The 21,072-nt window shown below is 53.7% G+C and overlaps 2 protein-coding genes across 3 annotated transcripts in view; one reads left to right on the top strand and one right to left on the bottom strand.

The window, feature by feature from the left end:
* Window positions 1-12,219, top strand: part of ABL1 (ABL proto-oncogene 1, non-receptor tyrosine kinase) — a 142,100-nt gene extending 129,881 nt beyond the window's left edge. For both annotated transcript variants that reach the window (XM_019971029.2, XM_070799429.1), the window contains exons 8-11: window positions 2,253-2,405; window positions 3,939-4,028; window positions 4,376-4,540; window positions 8,523-12,219. In XM_019971029.2, coding sequence (XP_019826588.2) covers window positions 2,253-2,405; window positions 3,939-4,028; window positions 4,376-4,540; window positions 8,523-10,243 — 2,129 coding nt within the window. In that variant the 3' untranslated portion in view covers window positions 10,244-12,219. The remainder of the gene's footprint in view (window positions 1-2,252; window positions 2,406-3,938; window positions 4,029-4,375; window positions 4,541-8,522) is intronic.
* Window positions 12,220-16,860: 4,641 nt separating this feature from the next.
* QRFP (pyroglutamylated RFamide peptide) lies at window positions 16,861-20,501 on the bottom strand. Its single transcript, XM_070799432.1, has one exon. The coding sequence runs from the start codon at window positions 18,042-18,044 to the stop codon at window positions 17,640-17,642; it is 405 nt and encodes a 134-aa protein (XP_070655533.1). The 5' UTR covers window positions 18,045-20,501; the 3' UTR covers window positions 16,861-17,639.
* Between the last annotated feature and the right edge of the window lie 571 nt (window positions 20,502-21,072).

Below are 21,072 nucleotides of genomic sequence, written 5' to 3' on the forward strand. Positions count from 1 at the left end.
CCCCATTTTGCTTTCTCTCCTTGCCTTTTGAGTTCCTTTTCCCTTGCTCTTTCATTTCTTTCTCATTGCTTCCTTCTCTTTTTGTTTCTTTTACTTCTTTTTCAATTTCAAAAATCTCTTCTCCCGTGTTTTCTCTCCTAAATAAGGTAAAAATGAGGTTTTTTTTCCTCTTCGAAAATAATTCAGATGAACTCTTTCCCCCACTTAACAACTTTATGTCTTCTTCACTCTTAGATTGCCTGGATGTGCAGGGCAGCCAGCCCACCCTGCAGGCACCCAGGGTCTGCCTCTGCGGAGAGAATGCTGCAGAGTCTGGTTTGAGATTCAAGTAGAATGTTCCTCTCCGAAGCCTTGTGTGACAGTATTTTATTTTTACTTTTTGTTATGCAGATTGTCAGCAGGCAGTCAAGGAGGCAGAGTTGCCTGATGACTCCAGGCATTTGCCACCCCCAGCTTTGCTGTCTTCACCTTGTGGTACCCTCTCACCCTATACCCCCGCCCAGCCCCAACCCTTGTTATTTCAAAGCAAATTCCAGACAGCATAATGTTTTGTCCATGAATATTTCATATGTCTCTTAAAAGACGGCTTTTGTATTTGTAGAACCGCAAGTTGAGTTTAGTTTCTGGATTTTGCGTGCTTAGTCGCTCAGTTGTGTCCGACTCTTTGCGACCCCTTGGACTATAGCCCACCAGGTTCCTCTGTGCATGGGATGTTTCAGGCCAGAATGCTGGAGTGGGTTGCCATTTCCTTCTCCAGGGGATCTTCCTGACCCAAGGATCGAACCCGTGTCTCCCGTGCCTCCTGTATTACAGATTCTTCACCTGCTGAGCCATCAAAGAACCGGTTTCTAAATATTAGCAAATATCAATGTTCAAATTTCAAGTTAATCATAAAAGTCACCCCCCTTTTTTTTTATCTGTTTGAATTGGGGTGAAAATACAAATTTCCCAGTGCAATTAGTTGATGACATCCTTTAGGTCTCCTCTCATCTGTAAACTCCTTTCTCATCTCTCTGTGTGTCTCGCTGGTTATTTGTGGAAGAGATCCTGCCATTTGTCCTTTAAAGTCTCCCACATTCTGGATTCTGCTCACTGTTTCTCATGTTCCTCAGTCTTCACTATTCCCAGAAAATGGGTAGTTGGACCTAGGCACCTTGATCACATTCAGGTTTGACTTGTTTTGTTTTTGTAAGAGTACTTCATAGGAAGGAAGGTACCTTTGATCAGTATCCCCGTAATTCTTGATTTTCCCTCTCTGTCTAGAGCCACTGATTGATGAGGGGCTTGCCAAGTGACAGTTCCCAGGTTCTCTTATTCCTTACTCATTTATGAGCTCCATACTTCTAAGAAGAAACTTCCTCTCTCCTACCGTCTGATTACAGTAGGGTAAACAGTTCATACAGGAAAGACAAGATAAATATAAACTTCCTTGCCATTATTTACCAGTTGCCATGATAACAGATTGAGTTCTTAATACCCTCCAGTGGTGACCAATTAGGTTTTGTTTTTCTTTTGTAGTATTATTACAAGCTCTTGGATTTAATTATATTTGAGTATATTATAGATTAATCCACTGCAGGAGTTTTTTAAAATTGATATTCAGATCGTCTCAACTTTGGCCTGTGGGGACTTCAAATTATTCCTGGTTCTTTCTGACAAAACCCTATAGTCTTCTATAGCATCTGTGCTATCTAAAATGGGTGAAATACTCCAGGTTCATTCTCTGCCCCTGACTTGTAGCACTCACTTCTCCAAGGAATTAGGTTCCTTAGTGGGACCTGGAATTTCAGTGATTTCGTTAGATTTTAATGGAATTTTTGGAGTTGGAAGGGATCTTAGAGATCACTTCATGTACCCAGAAGAGAGAGGTGCCTGTTGGAGGCACGTGGCTAGTTGGTCACAGAGCCACGACTAGAAATGGCCTCTTCAATTCCAGTCCTAGGCACCTTCCACCACATCTCCCAACAAGATGGCCATGCTCCCTTAAAGACCCTGGAGGGGTTGGTCACCCCAGGCCCCTCCTCTCCTACAGTATGTGCTAGTCCGTGGGCTTGAGTGACTGGAAAGCCTCATTCTGTCCTGTTCTGTCCAGGGTTGTTGGTAATTAAGAGCCTTATAAAATGTCAGAGTGTCTGGGCTGCTTCTGAGGGCGTAACTTCTGAAGTCTGCTGCACAGTTAGCCAGTTTTGAATGTGGTGCAGTCAAATCTTAAACGCACCTTGAACAGTCTTGATCTTTCTTCTTTCTTTTAGCATTTGGAGTGTTGCTTTGGGAAATTGCTACCTATGGCATGTCACCTTACCCAGGAATTGACCTGTCCCAGGTGTATGAGCTGTTGGAGAAAGACTACCGCATGGAGCGCCCGGAAGGCTGCCCAGAGAAGGTCTACGAACTCATGCGAGCATGTGAGCCTTCCCCGCCGGTTCCGATATGGGCTCTGTAGGCAACCCGGTGCGGGGCGTGTGTGTCAAGTCAGGGCTTAAAAGTGCTCCATTTCCTCTCTTCCTTCCCATTCTTCAGAAGCAACTACTGTACAGTTTGGTGCTTTTTTTTTTTTGCTTAACTTTTCGCATATTTCTCTGTGCCTTTATTCATGCATAGTATTTTACATGTGAGGGTTTTTTGTTTGTTTTTCATGCAAAATGAGACTGATGGCTACCAAGCCTGTGTGGATAAAAGTCACTCAGAATATTTGCCTACTATACAAGAAATTTGCATTTATTAATAAGAACCCCAAGTTTTACAACCCTGTGAACTGTAGTCCGCCAGGCTCCTCTGTCCATGGGATTGCCCAGGAAAGAATACCGGAGTGGGTTGCCACTTCCTTCTCCAGGATCTTTCCAACCTAGGGATCCAGTTTGCATCTCCTACATGGGCAGGAGGATTCTCTACTGCTAAGCCACCAGGGAAGCCCATATATATTATTCAGCAATTTACATACGCACATACATATACATACACACGTGTGTTTGTGTGTGTGTGTGTTATACGTGCGGTGTATGTATGTTATAGGCGTGTGTATATGTATGTTATGTGTGTGTTACAGGTTGTGTGTGTATAAGTATGTAACGTGTGCATATATAAAACGTATAAAAATTTATCACCTCACCTTTTTTTTTGTACTTAGCAGTGGAACAGGCCTGTCTTTCCATGTCTGTGATTCAGAGCAGGTGCACTCTCTTTCCCCCACTTTCCTGTCTCATATCTTTATGTAGCTCTCTGGTATCTATCGCATGATTTATTCATTCATCCAGTCCTCTTTTGATGAGCATTTGGTTGTTTTACACATTTGTTGTTGTTGGTTTTTTGGGGTTTTTTGTCATTTTAAACAAGGCGGAACCAGCACCCTCATACATAGACCTCTCTGCACTTTGCTAGTACTTCTAGAAGTTGAACTGTTGGTTCAGGGAGCTAAGTGCATTTTAAATTTTGATAGGTTTTATCATCTTTTTCTCAAAAAGGCTATATGAATTGATACTCTCAACAGAAGTTTCCGAGAGGGACTCTGTGTCTTCACTAACAGGATTTAGTCATCCCTTAATCCCCATTTTAACCTTGTTTTAATTAGTACGTCTTTTCTGATGAGGAATTTGGGCTTTGATAACCGTGAAGTAAGGGTAAGGTAGGAAGCGAGCTACTGGGTTTAGTAACTTTCTACATTTGCTGGAGGCAGGCTGGTAAAATCCTATTTGTAAATGAGTTGTTGCTGTCAGCCTGTCTCTGGGATTTTAGACTCCATATTCCTGCCAGTATGTAAAATTTTCTCAAATTCTCAATGTCTGTAATAGGACACAGTGACATTCGTCACTTTAACTTGTCATAGCAAAAGATGCTTAAGCAGGATTGGAATGTTAATTTCCAGACTTTCCACTGAGAATGTCTCATCCCCCCATGTTAGCGAGGCCTCGTGGGCCGTCTGACTTGGGTCTCATCTGCAGGTTGGCAGTGGAATCCCTCTGACCGGCCCTCCTTCGCTGAGATCCACCAAGCCTTTGAAACGATGTTCCAGGAATCCAGCATATCAGACGGTAAAGTGCCCGTCCTGGGGTGCCCGTGGTGGGGAGCGAGGTCAACCTGGGAGGGACAGCCGTGTGGGGCCCAGCCCAGGCCTTCAGTCCGCTTCCTGCTAGAGCACGTAGACCAGCATCTCGCCGGAGACCAGAAAGCGGAGCAGGGCTGCTGAGGGTGGCTTTCCGTCTCTTGAAGCCAGGGTTCTGAAAATCGCTCAAGTAGTGTTTCTTCAGAGTGTGTGTCCCTTTTCTGTAACCGTATATAGTTTTCCACTGTTGCCTTAAAAAGAAAAAGCCAACATACCACAGTGACACTGCTGCTGATGACTGCTGCTTTTGTTCTTAATTTTTTTGGTGTTTCTTAGAAGTGGAAAAGGAGTTGGGGAAGAAAGGCATGCGAGGGGTTGCAGGTACCCTGCTGCAGGCCCCAGAACTGCCCACCAAGACGAGAACCTCCAGGAGAGCTGCTGAGCACAAAGACAGCCCCGACATGCCCGAGACACCCCACTCCAAGGGCCCAGGAGAGACTGGTATGTGCCCACCCCCCACCCGCCTCGGGGGCTCCAGGGAGTCGACTCTAAACTGAAAGGCAGGCACATCCCTCATGAGTGGGCCAGCTGCAAAGAGAGGAAAGTTCTCCTTTTCTCTGCACTCTCTACCCACCACACCCCTGCCCCCATCAGGTAGGAGCCATTGCTTTGGCAGTCAGTCTAGTCAGATAGGCAGAGACATTCATAAAACCTACCAGGAACAAACCCACCTTTTCATGTATCATTCACATTATTTGTGGCTGTTCTGCATTGTGGACAGATAAAGCAATAATAAACACTGAACCAAACAAAGAGCAGCTCGTTGTGAAAGCACTGATACGAAAAGCTCACTGGTGCTGACGGAGCCATGAGACCCCCGTGGCAGAGCTGGGGTCCTCTTGTGGTCCCTGAGAAGAGACTCTGGTGCTGTCCCCTTGACGAGCGAGGGCGGTGGGAGCACTGCAGGAGGGGTTAACAGGAGCAAACATGGATCCAATGCTTCCTGTGTGCCAGGCTCTGCTCTGAGCGAGGCTGCTCTGGTTTTGCAGTTGCTGCAACCGAAAAAAAAAAATACAGAAGTCTGGATTCCAGAGCAGACCAACTGAGTGGAGATGTCTGCAGTGGGCCAGGTGTCTGGGTTTTTAGCTGCTTCTAGGGGATTGGTGTGATGGGCCACACACTCTGGGTGAATTGGAAGGGACAGGACAAAGCCAGAATCTACAAGACCCCATGATTCCAATTTTTTTCATCATGTTGTTCAGTGACTCAGTTGTGTCCGACTCTTTGCAGCCCTGTGGACTGCAGCACGCCAGGCTTCCCTGTCCTTCACCATTTCCTAGAACTTGGTCAGACTCATGTCCATTGAATCAGTGATGCCATCCAACCATGTCATCCTCTGTCGTCCCCTTCTCCTCCTGCCTTCAATCTTGCCCAGCATCAGAGTCTTTTCTAATGAATCGGTTCTTGGTATCAGGTGGCCAAAGTATTGGAGCTTCAGCTTCAGCATCAGTCCTTCCAATGAATATTCAGGCTTGATTTCCTTTAGGATGGACTGGTTTGATCTCCTTGCTTATTCAAGGGACTCTCAAGAGTCTTCTCCAACACCACAATTCAGAAGCATCAATTTTTCAACATTCAGCCTTCTTTATGATCCAACTCTCAAATCCATATATGATGACTGGAAAAACCATAGCTTCGACTATATGGACCTTTATTGGCAAAGTGATATCTGTGCTATTTAATACACTGTTTAGGTTTGTCATAGCTTTTCTTCCAAGGAGCAAGCATCTTTTAATTTCATGGCTGCAGTCACCATCTTCAGTGATTTTGGAGCCTAAGAAAATAAAGTCTCTCATTGTTTCCCCATCTATTTGCCATGAAGTGATGGGACCCGATGCCATGATCTTCATTTTTTGGATGTTGAGTTTTAAGCAAGCTTTTTCAGTCTCCTTTTTCACTTTCATCAAGAGGCTTTTTAGCTCCTCTTCGCTTTCTGCCATAAAGGTGCTGTATCTGAGGTTACTGATATTTCTCCCAGCAATCTTGATTCCAGCTTGTGCTTTATCCAGCCCAGCATTTTGCATGATGTACTCTGCATATAAGTTAAATAAGCAGGGTGGCAATATACAGCCTTAACATACTCCCTTCCCAATTTGGACCTAGTTTGTTGTTGCATCGTCTGGTTCTAACTGTTGCTTCTTGACCTGCATACAGGTTTCTCAGGAGGCAAGTAAGGTGGTCTGTTATATCCCAGCTGTTCCACAGTTTGTTGTGATTCACACAAAGGCTTTAGCATAGTCAATGAAGCAGCAGTAGATGTTTTTCTGGAATTTTCTTGCTTTTTCTATGATCCAGCAGATGTTGGCAATTTGATCTCTGTTTCCTCTGCCTTTTCTAAATCCAGCTTGAACATCTGGAAGTTTTCTGTTCATGTGCTGTTGAAGCCTAGCTTGGAGAATTTTGGGCAGTACTTTGCTAGCGTGTGAGATGAGTGCAATTGTGCAGTAGTTTGAACGTTCTTTGACATTGCCTTTCTTTTGGATTGGAGTGAAAACTGACCTTTTCCATTCCTGTGGCCACTGCTGAATTTTCCAAATTTGCTGACACATTGAGTACACCACTTTCACACAACATCTTTCAGGATTTGAAATAGCTCAACTGGAATTCTATCATTCCACTAGCTTTGTTTGTAGAGATGCTTCCTAAGGCCCACTTGACTTCTCATTCCAGAATGTCTGGTTCTAGGTGAGTGATCACACCATCATGGTCATCTGGGTTATTAAGATCTTTTTTGTACAGTTCTTCTGTGTATTCTTGCCACCTCTTCTTAATATCTTCTACTTCTTTTAGGTCCATACTATTTCTGTCCTTTATTAAACCCATCTTTGCATGAAATGTTCCCTTGGTATCTCTAATTTTCCTGAAGAGATCTCTAGTCTTTCCCATTCTATTGTTTTCCTCTATTTCTTCACATTGATCACTTAGAATTTTCCACAGTTTGTTGTGATTCACACAGTCAAAGGCTTTAGCATAGTCAATGAAGCAGCAGTAGATGTTTTTCTGGAATTTTCTTGCTTTTTCTATGATCCAGCAGATGTTGGCAATTTGATCTCTGATTCCTCTGCCTTTTCTAAATACAGCTTGAACATTTGGAAGTTTTCGGATTTCTTATCTCTCCTTGCTATTCTTTAATCATGTACCCATATTTTAAAAGTTGAATGTGTAGCTCCTATATATAGGTATTGTATAGGTACTGCTGCACAAATATATTTACTATGAAATATAGCAAAAATATACACTTAAAAGGTTTACCTAAGAGATAAATGATGCTGCGCTTTCTGCACACTCCCGGGACCGTTGTGCTTACCCTGCTTCGACAGCATGTAGACTATGTAGAACCTGGCCCCTCATCCTTCTGGTAGTCATCCCGACGTCAGGAAGTGGGACAGCGGTGGGGAGGAGGGGCCACTCTGAGAACTTGCGGCTTATTAAAAGGCCAGTGATAAGCCATCATGTTCATTTACCCCCCATCAGTATTCATCTGAGGGGCATTCTGATATGTAATCTCATGGCGCGCCAAGAGAGTCAATTAGCTGTTCAGCCCGTGAAACAGAGCTGTGCATAATTCATTAGAAATTCACTCTCTTCGCCTTCCTCCGACGGGGCTGAGGTCTGTGGGGGGCCTCGACTTCCCCGGATCCGGGAGTCCTGTGTGCCGCCTGCTGTTCTGACAGATGCCCCGTCCCTCAGCGTCCCAGGTGCTGACGGCCACCGCGCCGCTGCCGCCCTCGGAGGGAGAGCTCTGTCACTCACTCACGGGGAGCTTGGCAACGCCAGAAAGATTTCTTAGGCACTGTTATTCATATTTAAAGAATGCCCATTTAAAAGTTTTAAAAGGTCACCCTTATAGTTCCCCGAGCATAATAGCCCGTTGTCACTGCACTCCGTGGCACGCGGCCCCCCTCCCTCCTGCCCGGCCTCGCAGGAGCCGCGAGCAGCCGCCTGGTCAGAGAGGCCCAGCTCCTGACCCTGTGCTTGGCCTCGTCTGCCTTGTACCCTCCAGATGGTGGTGTGCAGGGGCCTCTGCGGCTTTAACAGGGGTGGGGCGGTGGGCTTGGGTGCCCCAGCTTTTCTGTTGTCTTCAAGGAGAGAGACTTTAGCTCTGCCCAATAATAACAACACCAACATACAGTGACAATAGCTACTGAGGATTTCGTGCCAAGAGCTGTGATAAATGCCCCACATCCATTCCATTCTCACGGCAGCACTCTGGGTAGCTCTGTTGTGCTCCGTTTTATCGATGAGAAAGCTGAGGGTGAGCAGAGAGAAGTCGCTCGCCAGGGGCGAGCAGCCCAACCACACACGCAAGCCTGGCAGAGCCCAGATGCAGAGCCGCTCTGTGAGGACAGGCCGGCCGGCCCAGGTGACGCCGGGCTCGTTGCTTCTGGCCTGGACTCGTTCAGCTCTTCCCTGTGTGTTTCAGATCCTGTGGACCACGAACCCGCTGTATCTCCACTGCTCCCTCGAAAAGAACGGGGTCCTCCGGATGGCAGCCTCAATGAGGATGAGCGCCTGCTTCCCAAAGACAAGAAGACCAACCTGTTCAGCGCCTTGATCAAGAAGAAGAAGAAAACCGCCCCAACCCCTCCCAAACGCAGCAGCTCCTTCCGGGAGATGGATGGCCCGCCTGAGCGGAAAGCGGCCAGCGAGGAGGAAGGTCGTGAAATCAGCAACGGGGCGCTGGCACCGGCACCCCCGGATGCAGTGGAGTCGGCCAAGTCCCTAAAGCCCAGCGGCGGGGCCGGGGTCCCCAACGGAGCCTTCCGGGAGTCTGGGGGCGCGGGCTTCCGGTCGCCCCACCTGTGGAAAAAGTCCAGCACTCTGACCAGCAGCCGGCTGGCTGCCGGTGAAGAGGAGAGCGGCAGCGGCGCCAGCAAGCGCTTCCTGAGGTCCTGCTCGGCCTCCTGCGTGCCCCACGGCGCCAAGGACACAGAGTGGCGGTCAGTCACCCTGCCTCGGGACCTGCAGTCCACCGGCAGGCAGTTCGACTCGTCCACCTTTGGAGGCCACAAAAGCGAGAAGCCGGCCCTGCCTCGAAAACGGGCAAGCGAGAACAGGTCTGACCAGATGACCAGAGGCACGGTTACCCCGCCGCCCCGGCTGGTGAAGAAAACCGAGGAGGCCGCCGACGAGGTCTTTAAGGATGCGGCTGAGGCCAGCCCAGGCTCCAGCCCACCCAGCCTGACGCCAAAACCAATTCGGAGGCAGGGTGCGGCCGCACCTCCCTCCAGCCCTCCCCACAAGGAGGAGGCCGGCAGGCCCAGTGCCGCGGGGATGCCCGCTGAGCCGGCACCCCCCACCAGCCGGGCCGGGCTAGGAGCCTCCGGAGGACCCAGCAAGGCTGCCGCCACTGCTGCAGAGGAGCCCCGGGGGAGGAGGCACAAGCCCACCTCTGAGTCCCCAGGGAGAGACAGGGGGAAGCTGTCCAAGCTCAAACCCGCCCCGCCACCCCCGCCACCCACCTCCGCTGGCAAAGCCGGGAAGTCCTCGCAGAGCCCGAGCCAGGAAGCGGCCGGGGAGGCAGGCGCCGGGGCAAAGGTGAAACCTGCAGCTCTGGCTGCGGATGCCGTAAACAGCGACACCGCCAAGTCTGGCCAGCTGGGAGAGGGCGCCAAGAAGCCCGTGCTCCCATCCATGCCAAAGCCGCCGGCATCCACCAAGCCGGCGGGGACCCCGACCAGCCCCGCCCCCACCCCCGCCACCTTGCCGTCAGCACCCTCTGCCCTGGCAGGGGACCAGCCGTCCTCCACCGCCTTCATTCCACTCATATCGACCCGCGTGTCTCTTCGGAAAACCCGGCAGCCTCCTGAACGGATCGCCAGTGGCGCCATCACCAAGGGCATGGTGCTGGATGGCACGGAGGCCCTGTGCCTGGCCATCTCCAAGAACTCAGAGCAGATGGCCAGCCACAGCGCCGTGCTCGAAGCCGGCAAAAACCTCTACACATTCTGCGTGAGCTACGTGGACTCCATCCAGCAAATGAGGAACAAATTCGCCTTCCGCGAGGCCATCAACAAACTGGAGAACAACCTCCGGGAGCTGCAGATCTGCCCAGCAACAGCAGGTGGTGGCCCAGCGGCCACTCAGGACTTCAGCAAACTCCTCAGCTCCGTGAAGGAGATCAGCGACATCGTGCAGAGGTAGCAGGAGCCGGCGGCGCATGAGGGCTCCCTGTGTGTGCCTGGGGCAGCGGGCAGGCGGCCAGCAGGACCCGCACGTGGGGACCTTGGCCTGTAGCTCTGCACTGGGCAGAGCGGCTGCCGCCGTGGAACGCGGCGCCACGACTTTGTCCTACCCGCCGTCCTCCTGCGCTCGCCTCCCCCCTCCTCCTGGCCCCCGGAGCCTCATCCAAGTTCTGTCTGTGGAGTTCCCACTCTGTGGACCGCCATGGGCATCCCAGCCTCCTCCCTGCACGTGGGGCTTCAAAACTGAGCCCTCGGGGCCAGGCGGGAAGGTCGATGAGCATTTCCTTTCCATCTTCCTCCCTGGAGGACCTCCACTGGCTCTGCCTTCGCCCCCTTTGTCCCAAGGAAGGAGCACTCTGAACGGGAGCTAAGTCAGCAGAGCTTGGGGACTGTCCCCTCCACTCACCCCAGGCAGCGAGTGTACACTCCCCTCGCTCGGGCCGCCTGCTGAGGACCTGTGTCCAGAGCCACGCCCCGGGAAGCGGGGCCCAGGGGTCACCCCACCCCCCCCTCCTTGCACCATCCCCCCATGTGAAGGACAGCTCTTGACTAGGGGCTGAGACAGGCCAGGGCGCCGCCATCAGCCAGCTTCTGGGTCCCGGTCTGGGGGGGAAGCCAAGGAGTCCGCGATGGGGAGAGTTTCCTTGTCGTCCTCTCCAGGTCCTCAGGGCCCTGTCACCTGCTCTCCTGTGACGTGCACTGCTAATCCTGGATAGAAAGCTTGAGTCTGGAGGGTAGCAGGGTCACGGGGGAGCACACGGGGGCTCCAGAGGCAGGAGGAGGTGGTGAGCTTGGGGGCGCAGCCAGGCCCAGGATGGCCCAGAGCAGGGCCTGGCAGGTCGGCAGTGAGCACAGTTACCTTCCTTCCGAATTCCCGGGGTCCCTGATAAGGTGCTTGGTCTTTACTTCCACTTGCTCTCTTTCCATTCCATTGTGCTCCTCTAAGGCAAAGTAGATTCTTGCAGAGCTCTTTCCCTGGTGACGAGCCAGTCTTCAGCTTTCCAGAGTTCTTGAAGCATTTCCAAACTGCCCTCAGCACAGCTGCCTCTCCAGAGAGAAGGACCTGCCATCAGGCGCCCAGCAAGCATGCAGGAGGGAAAGGACTGGGGCACCAAAGCCCCGCCCAGCGTGGGCCATGCCCCGATGGGCACATAGCTTATTTAATTACCATGAGCACGCTTAACCTAATGTTCCAGTGGGAGTCATCAGGGATGAAGAGAATCAGACAAAGGAAACCCCAGGAAGTGTCTGAGAGAGCAGTCCTCAGCATCATCTCCTCGGGCTGCCCAGGACTAGGCTCGGGGGTAGGAGCCCGTGTGCCCTTGACCTGGAGCAGCTACTGAAGAGTGGGCTGGCACCTGCCTGGGCCTTGCTCAGGAGAACCGGTGGAGAAACCAGGAGGAGACCGCCTCCCACCCGCTCCCCAGGCCACCCTGTGCCCATGACCTCACTCTGGCCCCGTTTGTACACTAATCACCTGAGTTTGTCTTTTATTTCTCTGATAGAGATGGTTTCCTCTGGGTCGTTTTATGCTGTTTTCACAGCGCCTCACCTCTTTGCTCCCCCTGGGCTGCTGTGCTGTGCAGGCCGAGGGGGGAGGGTGCCCCAACACCGCCAGTGGCCTTGCAGACGAAGCGGAACGAAACCCACCAGGTCCCCTCCACTGCCCGTTTCTGAGGTACTTGTCTCTTCCCGTTCACACGATGTGCCACTATATTTTGCATTTATACTTTGATATTACACTCTTTTATAGACTCGCCCTTTTATAAATGACTGTAAATAGTTTCCCACTGTCCTCCCTTCTGGAATGCCTATGGTGTCTTTTTTTTTTTTTTTTTGGTCCAGTACATTTTGTTTCTGTATATGACTCTGTGTTTTTTTGAATCCACGTCTCCCCTCCGTAGTATTTTTTAAATAAATGTTTACAACACCAGACCTTGGGCGAATTGCTGTGGTCCGTAATTCTTCCCTGTCATCCTCAGAGTCCCGGCGCACGCGTGGGCCGGGAGGGAGCTAGGCTTTCCCGAAGTGGCCGGGGGCCACGCCGTGTCGGGTCTCACATGACAGGAGAGAACAGGAGTGTGGCAGAACCCCGCACCGGCTGTGTCACCAGCCAGCCCTCACGTCGGCCCCTCTGCACCCTCGAGCCCTGCTCGCCAGCGGCCTGGCTCATCGGCAGCACCGAGAATGGGCCGTGCTCCCACGCAGGCCACGGCCATCTGGCGTGGAAAAGGAAGACCACCGTCAGCAGTGCCGCCCGTCCCTGGAATGGAAGGGGGAGGTCACATCCGGGATGCCTCTCTGGCCTGAAAGCATTCAGCCCTCCCCACGGATTTTTTTTTTTCCTCTTTGCATTTGAATTCACTTTCGGGCACTGTCATCTGTCCCCAAAGTGCCGTCCGCTCACTTTAGTTCAGCACACCAGGCGTCTTATTTCTCGGTGGATGAAGACGAGCAGGGTGTGCCGGCCTGCGAGGGGATGGAGCTGCAGGCCAGGGCCACAGCGTGACTTCTCCCACGGGGACCTCCTGAGGGGTGTTGACGTGTACTCAATATCCGTTCTCCATTTGACGCCAGCTGGTGGCTCGGAAAGTGGACGTCGGGGAAGTGAGTAGCTGCCCCTTGCTAATGATACTTATTAAGCCAGCAGGCCTGTCAGAGAACGCAAATCCTGTCCACCAGAGCCCAGTGAAGACAGCCCAGCGGAGCCTCTCTCCCAGAGACCTGGGCAGCGGGCCGCGCCGCTCCGCAGCAGGGGCAGTGGAAACGCCAGCCCGGGGAAGAGGTCGGCAGGACCCGCGGTGTGTGCTCAAATGGCGTGGCCCCAGGCGGCACCAGGGAACAGGTCTCCCTGTCTCACGGAGGCAGAAACAGGCCCAGGCCGCAGGGTGGGTCAGTGGCAGAGCTGTCACAGGACACCAGAGCTCCCGAGTCGGGACTTTTCCATGGAGAGCAGGCTCTTCCTTTGAGTGGCAGCTCTCAAGTCTGAAAGAGGATGTGGGATTGCAGTGACGGTCCCCGTTGACAGCTGCTTCCCCTGGGTCAGGCGTGCGTGGGTCCCGAACTCAGCCTCACAGACAGGGTGAGCTGTCCTGTCTTCCCAGCTCCCAGCAGAGAGCTCGTCCAGTCACAGCTCCCACGTGGTGAGACCAGGACGAGGCCTCGTGTACGCGCCAGCCACCCTGGCAGCCATACCGGCCTGAGGCAGGGGACTCAGAAGGCTCTTCTCCAAAGTAGCGTCTTCCACGAGTGTCAGGCGAGCTGAAGAAGCTTACTTGGGTCTCACTGTTCTAGGTCAGTGGTCCTGAACCTCTTTGGTCACAGAACCCCTTGAGAACCTAGTGAGGACTCGAATATAGCCCCAGGAAGACATATCTGTGTGTACACACAACGGTGGCCAAAGGTCTGAGTCGTGCCTTTGAGGTCCAGAACAAAGGAGGGGGCACCCAAGGGCCAAGCCCCAGAAGGCTGGCAGCTGCTGTTGACATGGTTACCTCAAAATTTATAAGCTTCCAGCCTCAAAAATTTTAAAACCTTTCAGATTCCCAAACTGAAAGCAATCATCAAGAGGGGGACGGAATAGGTAGGGGTGGTGTGTGCACGCCATGGAATATTGGGGGGCACTGGGAGTGGGAGGGGACAGACTCACCCCACTCTACAGTACACAGTGCCGGGTAGCCGCCAGACCCAGCACAGTGGTGTTTAAATGGGCACGTGGTCTGATGGAAGAGGTCAGAAAGGCGGGCAACGTGGGGTGTGTAGCCTGGGTGGTGCCGGCTAATGGGTGTGTCACTGGCTGGAAACTCATCCAACCACGCTTGGAATTGGGGCGCATTTCAGATGTGTGTTAGGTTTCACTGAAGATTTTCTTAGAATTACAGCTCACAGGGGATTGCTTTTAGCTACTCTACGAATGCACCACCGTGGGAAACCCCACACCTTTTTCAGAATTAACGAGGGAAGTTCTGTGACCATCTTCATTTCATGGGTGAGAAAGCCAGGTTCCGACATGTGCAGCAGCCAGCCCGAGGTCACACAGCACATGCCTGCTTAATGCCTACTGCGCCGGACTCATCTGTCGACATTCCAGGTGGGCTCCAGGGCCAGGCTCGCCTCCCCTCCTCCATCGTGAAAGAGGGGAGGCGAGAGCTACAGCTCGCCCAGCCCTGTCGGCATCAGGGGTGTTTTATAGACGGCGCTCCTCAGCTGAGCACTCTGGGGGGCCCATGTCGACGTGTTGTCTTCGTACAGAAGATGTTAGGTGGGAGAAGACTGCCCAACCATGGTGTCCCCTGTCTTTGGTGCCAGCCTTCCTCCGTGGTCGCCCCCCCATCTCGGGCCAGGGCCCCGGCTCCCTGCCTGGACGGTGAAAGCCCCCTGCCTGGGTCCGGGTCTCCCCTGGCGTGTGTCTTGCAGCATTTTTGGCACCGGGGCACTGTTTGGACGAGTTGATGCCTCACTACAGCTGCTGCCTGATGGTCTGCTATTGCTCCCACCCCCAACCTCTTTTTTTCCTGGACATTTTTATTAATATTTCAAACATGCAAGAAAATATCGGCAAATATTCCCCATCCATTTTAAGAGCTAAATACCTGGAGATCTGCACACCAAGATGGAGCGTTTTGTGTGTGTGTCTTGAATGCGTAACATGAGAGAATGCATCAGCTCCCAGGTGCCTGGGCCAGAGCACAGCATGGCTACACCGGGTGCAGCCGGCCGGGCCGCCAGGGAGCGCAATCGCCCTGCTTCCAAAGCAGGTGTTTTCCGAAGAGCCTCACCCTCACTAATCTGGAGAGTAATCTCCTTCAAGGATTGGGGGGGTGCTATGTGGGGATGGCACGAGAGACCCCCAAACCTTTACAGAGCTGGGGGGTCGAGAGGTGTGGGGAGGTTAAAGAGGAAGGTTAGCCAAACTCAGTGGGAGTGGATTTAACAGATCAGCGCCCATAGCAGTTTGATTGTTCTGATTTTCAGGTTTATTGAACTCGAATGTACAAGCAACTGGAGAGGACAGCTTTGTTGTTGATTTCTGTTTAATGATGAAAGCCTAATGACAGGTTATCCACTGTTTGAAGGCCCTCCCCTCTCCCTCTCCCCGCTTTATCTCGGATTTCTCCATCGAGGTTAACCTTAGCCTAGTAAATTAAAAGCCACCGGTGCATACCCACAGCGCGCGTGAACACGTGCGGGAGCATTTCCCCCTCGGTGACCTCCAGGCTCTCAGTTCTCACCGTTGGTGACTGCGGGGGTAGTCCTTCAGTCCCGAGTAGAAGGCCCGAGCGCGTGTGGGCCAGGGCACCTTGCTGCAGGGCGTCCCTCTGCCCTTGGTCTGTTGTTTCCCCCATGTGTCATGAGCACATTCTCTGGCTTCTCTGTGTGCGGAAGTGAGCTACGGCTGGAGTACTTACTCCAGGACGCTGCCTCGCCTCTCCCCGTATCAGAGTGGAGGTGAGCACGTGCCAGGGTGAGAGCCCAGGCTAGGACCCCGCCTGCCTCCTCTGGCCACCCCGTGTTGTACGGCCTCTGCAGCGGGGCTGTCCTTGACTGGTTTCGTGAGCTTTCCCTCTGTGGCTTCAGGGCCGAGTGTTTGCTTCTTTTGCCCACAAAGACCGCCCCCCCCGCCGCCCCCCCGCATCAGCCTGCCACATTTGCAGCAGCCCTCCCGGCTCCTCCCTCCCTCGCCAGTGGCAGAGGCCAAAGGGTACACCGTGCCTCCCAGACTCAGCGTCACTGCCGGCCCCGTCACTGCGGCCCTGAGCCCAGGACGCATGGTCCAAGCAGCTCGCCTCAGCATAAGGCGAAGCTCCGACTCCTGCATCCCCGTCCCACCCCACCATCCCATTTCTGCTCCCCAGTCAGCCCGCCTCTTTTTATGGCTCAGATCTGTCACCCCTTAATGAAGTGACTTTCCAGGCTGTCGAGGATTGAGAACTGCTACCGGGGAACCTAAGTCTCTAATAGAACGGGAAAAACACTGTGAAATGCTCTGAGGTGCCAAGCTGGGCCCAGGCCCAGTGTGGTTCTAAAAAGGCTAATAAGAATCTACCAATTAATTGTGACAGCTCAATGGAGAATTATTCAATTGTGAACAGGGGCAAGCCGTGGCTCCCAAGGGAGGAGAGGTGTTGCCATGGCAACATCGATACAGGTTCTGGTCCTGGCAGTTAAAGCCAGCTGGGGAGTGAAGGGCATCAGACTGCCGAAGCTGACTAGGGTCGGAACGCAGGACTCACCAAAGCCACGTTTGAAGGAGATGCTCCGCCTCGCCCCAGGGCTGCCCAGCGCGGGCTTCCCTCGGGGGCAGAGCAGTTGCTTTCAGAATTCTCCTCGCTTGGAGAAAACCAGGGCAAGAGCTGTCTAGCGCAAAAGGAAAAATGCACCACCCCGTGTGTCTTTCCCTGTACCTCTGACCACAGGTATTTCACCAACTGCCAATTAAGGGGATGCCGGGAGAGGTGTGGGGTACAGGAGACATGATTTCCATCTCCCCGAAGTCAAGGCAACTCACAATTCAGGAAGCAAAGTTCCCAGGGCACAGAGCACCTGCAGGCAAGAGTTAGGCGGGCTTCCCATCAGTTTGCAGTCGCTACAACTTTTATTTCAAAAGACAACAACACATTCACATTCTGAACACTGGACACTCAACCTTGCTGCAGCAAAAAAAGAAATGTATTCCTTCCTCATTCACCTCCCACGAGACTTCTCAGCTTGGCAAACGTACCACCGATGAGGACAGTTGTCAGAAGGGCTGGGCAGTGGGTTCCGGGTGGCATCGCAACACCGCAGCAAGGTTTTCTTGCCAGAGGGATGTTGTCTTAATGGGATGGAGAACAAGAATTTTTTTTCCATTGTTAACTTTCAGAACCACAGTCTGTACCCAGTGGAATGTGCTCGCTCACAGTCGCACTTCAGATGTCAACCCCTGACGTCCTGGTGGAGACTGTCAAAACTTCAGTTATCCTACAGAATCACTCAGGCCACCTACCTTTAAGCCAGGGCCAGCACAACCAGCTCTGCCTGTTCAGATTTGTGGTCCAAGGGCATCCTCGGCTCCAGGCCCCCGGAGGAGGGGGCTGAAACACAGCAGTCTGCCACGGGGCTGTGCCAGATGTGGTATCTCTTGTTACCTTGCCTTTCTGGTCTTTTGAGCTCCTTTTTGACACCATCCAGGGTTTTTTTGCTTCAGCAAAGTTGGAAATCAAAAGTAAGCACCCACCTAACCAATCCTGCTGCTTTTATAATTCCTATTGTCGTCCTTTATAAGAACACCCCACACCTTCTCAGTATCTTGGTTTTTGAGGCCAGAGGAGAAGAGGGGTCAGGTGGAGGGGGCCCTTCCCAGGATGCTGGCCCCTTCACCCCCGGCCAAAACGGAAGCTGAAGCCCCCTTTCTTCCTGCTGTAGCCATTGAGCTCCTCAGCCAGGGTTCCCAACAGGCCCCCCACCTTCTCGGCCTCCCCCAGGAGGAGGCCAGTGGCCTCGCTGCCATCGTCCTGCCTCCCGAGACGCAGCTGGAAGCCAGCACGCGCCTTGCCTGACGCCCGCAGCTCCTTGGCCGTGACGAGCAGGGCGTGTGGGTACGGGGCTCTCGGCCACCCAGGGGAGCCCCACGGAAAGGGGCGTCCCCCCGCCGGGTCCATCCAGCTCATTTCACGTCCGGTGCCCCCTACGGCATCCACAGGCTCCTCTGTGTCCAGCACCGGGAAGCAGGCACCCAGGGGCAGGAACAGGAGGTAGGGCAGGGAGTAAGGGCTCCGCATCTGGTCCAGAGGAGAGAGAGGAGGGGGTTACGGGCTGCACCCTGAGGCCACGCACAGCCATGCGCGTGCTTCCCGGGAACCCGGGCCGCCGTCAAAGGCGTGATCTGGCGGCTTGGTTGAGCCCAGCCTGCAAGCAGCGAGAGGAAGTGTCACCACGTTGCGGGAACCAGGCCTTTATTTTCTTAGCAGGTTCAGGAGCCAGCCACACCAATTAGGCTGATTCTCCCTCTCTTGCAATCTTTTGATGGCTTTGGCAGCTTAGCACACTAATACCACTGCCACTGGGACGGCTTACAGGCGGCCCCGGGAGAGCTGAGCAAATTTGGGCTCGTCCTTCCCTTATTACAATTATTGACTCCTGGGCCATATCATCTCAGAGCCATAGGGTAGAGTTAATAGCAGCTACCCCTCTTCGTTTTCAACTCGATAATAAATGGGTCTGGTTAAGCTGTTTAGCGGGGATGCTCTGCTCATGTCTCTGCGACGTGGAAGCCAGTCTCTCCCGAAAGCAGGAACCAGATCTGACGGCCCGGCCTAACTCAGACGTCCTCCCAGAGAGGAGCGCTTGCCAGTGCCCGCTGAGCACCAACTGTGTACCTGAGTGACAGTGATAGTTGCTCAGTCGTGTCCGACTCTTTGTGACCCCATGGACTGTGTAGCCCGCCTGGCTCCTCTGTCCGAGGACTTCTCCAGGCAAGAATACTGGAGTGGGTTGCCATTTCCTTCTCCAACTGTGTAATCTGGCTGCAAGGTAAACCTTTGCCTGCATGGTTGCACTTTATCTTCACAGTAAACCTAACTTGAAGCCCTGTTATTCGAACATTTTTATTTACAGGCAAGAGAACCATCAGAAAAGCTAAGAGACTGTGCTCAGGCCCCACAGCTAGAAAGTAGAGGCTCTAGGATTCCCAATTCTAATGGCCAGGGGGCTTCTTGGACTGTGGGCCATCCCCACCTGATACTGTCCTTGAGGGCCTCCCTTATTCCCTTCTACAGAGGAGGCAGGATCCGCAAACGGGTGACGGGCCCAAGATCTCAGTTCTGTAAGTGACAAAGCTAAGATGCAAGCCCGGGTCTAACTGGGCTGGACGCGGGAATGGCTCCTCTACCCCCTGCATGGTGGTCCGTGGGGGATGAGAAACAGAAACAGAGCTTCCCCTCAGTGCCCCTGCCTTGGCAGTAACTGCTCGTTCCCTCGCAAAGGAAGCCTCTTTGGTAACGACCATGGTGGGTGGGAGCTGGCTGGTCCTCTGAGGAGGAGAGCTGAGGCTGGAATAGAGGGAACGGGTTCTGGAGAAGACAGCCCAGGCCTCCCAGAGCTCTTTCCAGAACTGGCTCCCTTGAAGACATTTCAAAGTGTACTCAGCCCAAAAAGCTTAAAAAAAAAAAAAATCTTAGAGCATGTCCTCCCTCCTCTTCCTGAATCCAACCCTCCTACGCCTCTCTCATCTCCTGAGGCTGGAGCAACCTCTTACCTGCCTCAGGGAAGCCTCTCCATCAGCATCTGGGTGGGGTGGGGGCTTTTCTCAAGGGCTTTCCTCCCCACAGAAAGCGAGGCAGACAGCTTTGAGACCAGGTGGGAGTCCAGCCGGTGGATGAGTCTACCTGGGAATGGCCTCTGGGTCTCAAAAGGGGGGGTGGGGTGCCGTCTCTCCTTCCTTTTGGGGGGACCCGTGGACCCCTTCAGGAATCCAATGGGAGCTTGGAACACTCCACACCAAAAACTGGACCCCAGCACAAGTTGGGGTTCAGGCCCCAACATCCAGGACTTGGCAGGAGAAGACAGAAGGAGGCCCAGTGCCGAGCCCTGGAGGGCGCCCGTGGCCAATCTCTGCCTGCTCTAGGCAGCAAGATGAGGTGCGGGTCTCCACCCCTCAGGGCCTTCCCAGCCCTGTGGGTCCCCAGGATTCCCGCCGCCTGTGCCCAGCTCCCAACCTGCAGGAGGCCTGAGCGCGATTCCTGCCGGGGATGGAGCGGCCATACTCACGGTGCTGCGGGTCTGCTCCCAGCTGGGCGGCTGGACCTGGGCCAGGCTGGGCAGAGCTGCTCTGGGTTCTTGTCCAGGAGGTGCGGCTCCCGGGTGCTCCCTGCTTTATATAGTGACCCCCCCAGGGGGCCCGTGCCCTGGGCACTCCTGATTGCTGCGCATTCCTGACCCTGGGATTCCATTGGGGACCTGGTAGTGAAGGATGGGACTGCGCGGACCACGTTGATAAAAGACCCAACACAAACAGGATGTGATCTGACAGGAGGCCGGACAGGGCCGCCTTTTGCGCAAAGGCAGCCTTGCTTGGAGGAGCCAGGGCGCCTCGTTCATTGTGAGTCACAGGCGTGGCCCTGGGGTCCCACCCGGCCCGGAGGAACCCTAACGGCCCTGCCTTTGTCAGATCTGCTTGCCGGGCCAGCACCTCCACCCCGAGGAGACTCGGGAGGCCAGACGGCTTGGAGCCCGCCCCGGCCTGTTGCACGGGCGAGGTGAGGAGCTGTGTTCAGTGCCACAGGTCACCTGCTCTGGAGCCTTACGAGGGGCATCAGTGCCAAGAGGCTGACCTAGGCAGCAGGAGAGAGCGTAGAGGGGGGCGAGACCAGCCCCTCTCTCAAGTCCACACCCCATAAAACACTGGAGAGTGTGCCTTTTTGCAGGGAGGCTCAGTCCCACCAGGCCCCACTGCCCGGCTCGGTGGGCCCCACTGAGCCAGCCCCACTTGGGGAAGGACGGACGGACCCGCGAGTGTGCTCAAACCTCGTCCGCCTCTCTGCCGCAGGCCATGGAGACGAGGCTGTGAGCCTGGTGTGGGGCTCGTCGAGGCCTGGGTGAAGGTCACGGTCATGGAGGGCACCGGCGTTCGTCCCTCCCCAGCCGCTCACTCCCTGATAGTTTCCCCGGGAGCTCAGAGGCCCGGGTGGGGACCTGCACATGTGGTCACCTGCACCACTTCCCCACAGCGGGGTACAGGGCTGGAGGGGGTGCGCCGTGGGTGCACGGGTCCCTGTGGGATCCACTCTGGTCCCTCGGCATCTTGCTCAC

The sequence above is a fragment of the Bos indicus genome, chromosome 11 (genome assembly GCF_029378745.1).
Source record: "Bos indicus isolate NIAB-ARS_2022 breed Sahiwal x Tharparkar chromosome 11, NIAB-ARS_B.indTharparkar_mat_pri_1.0, whole genome shotgun sequence".
NCBI lineage: Eukaryota > Metazoa > Chordata > Mammalia > Artiodactyla > Bovidae > Bos > Bos indicus.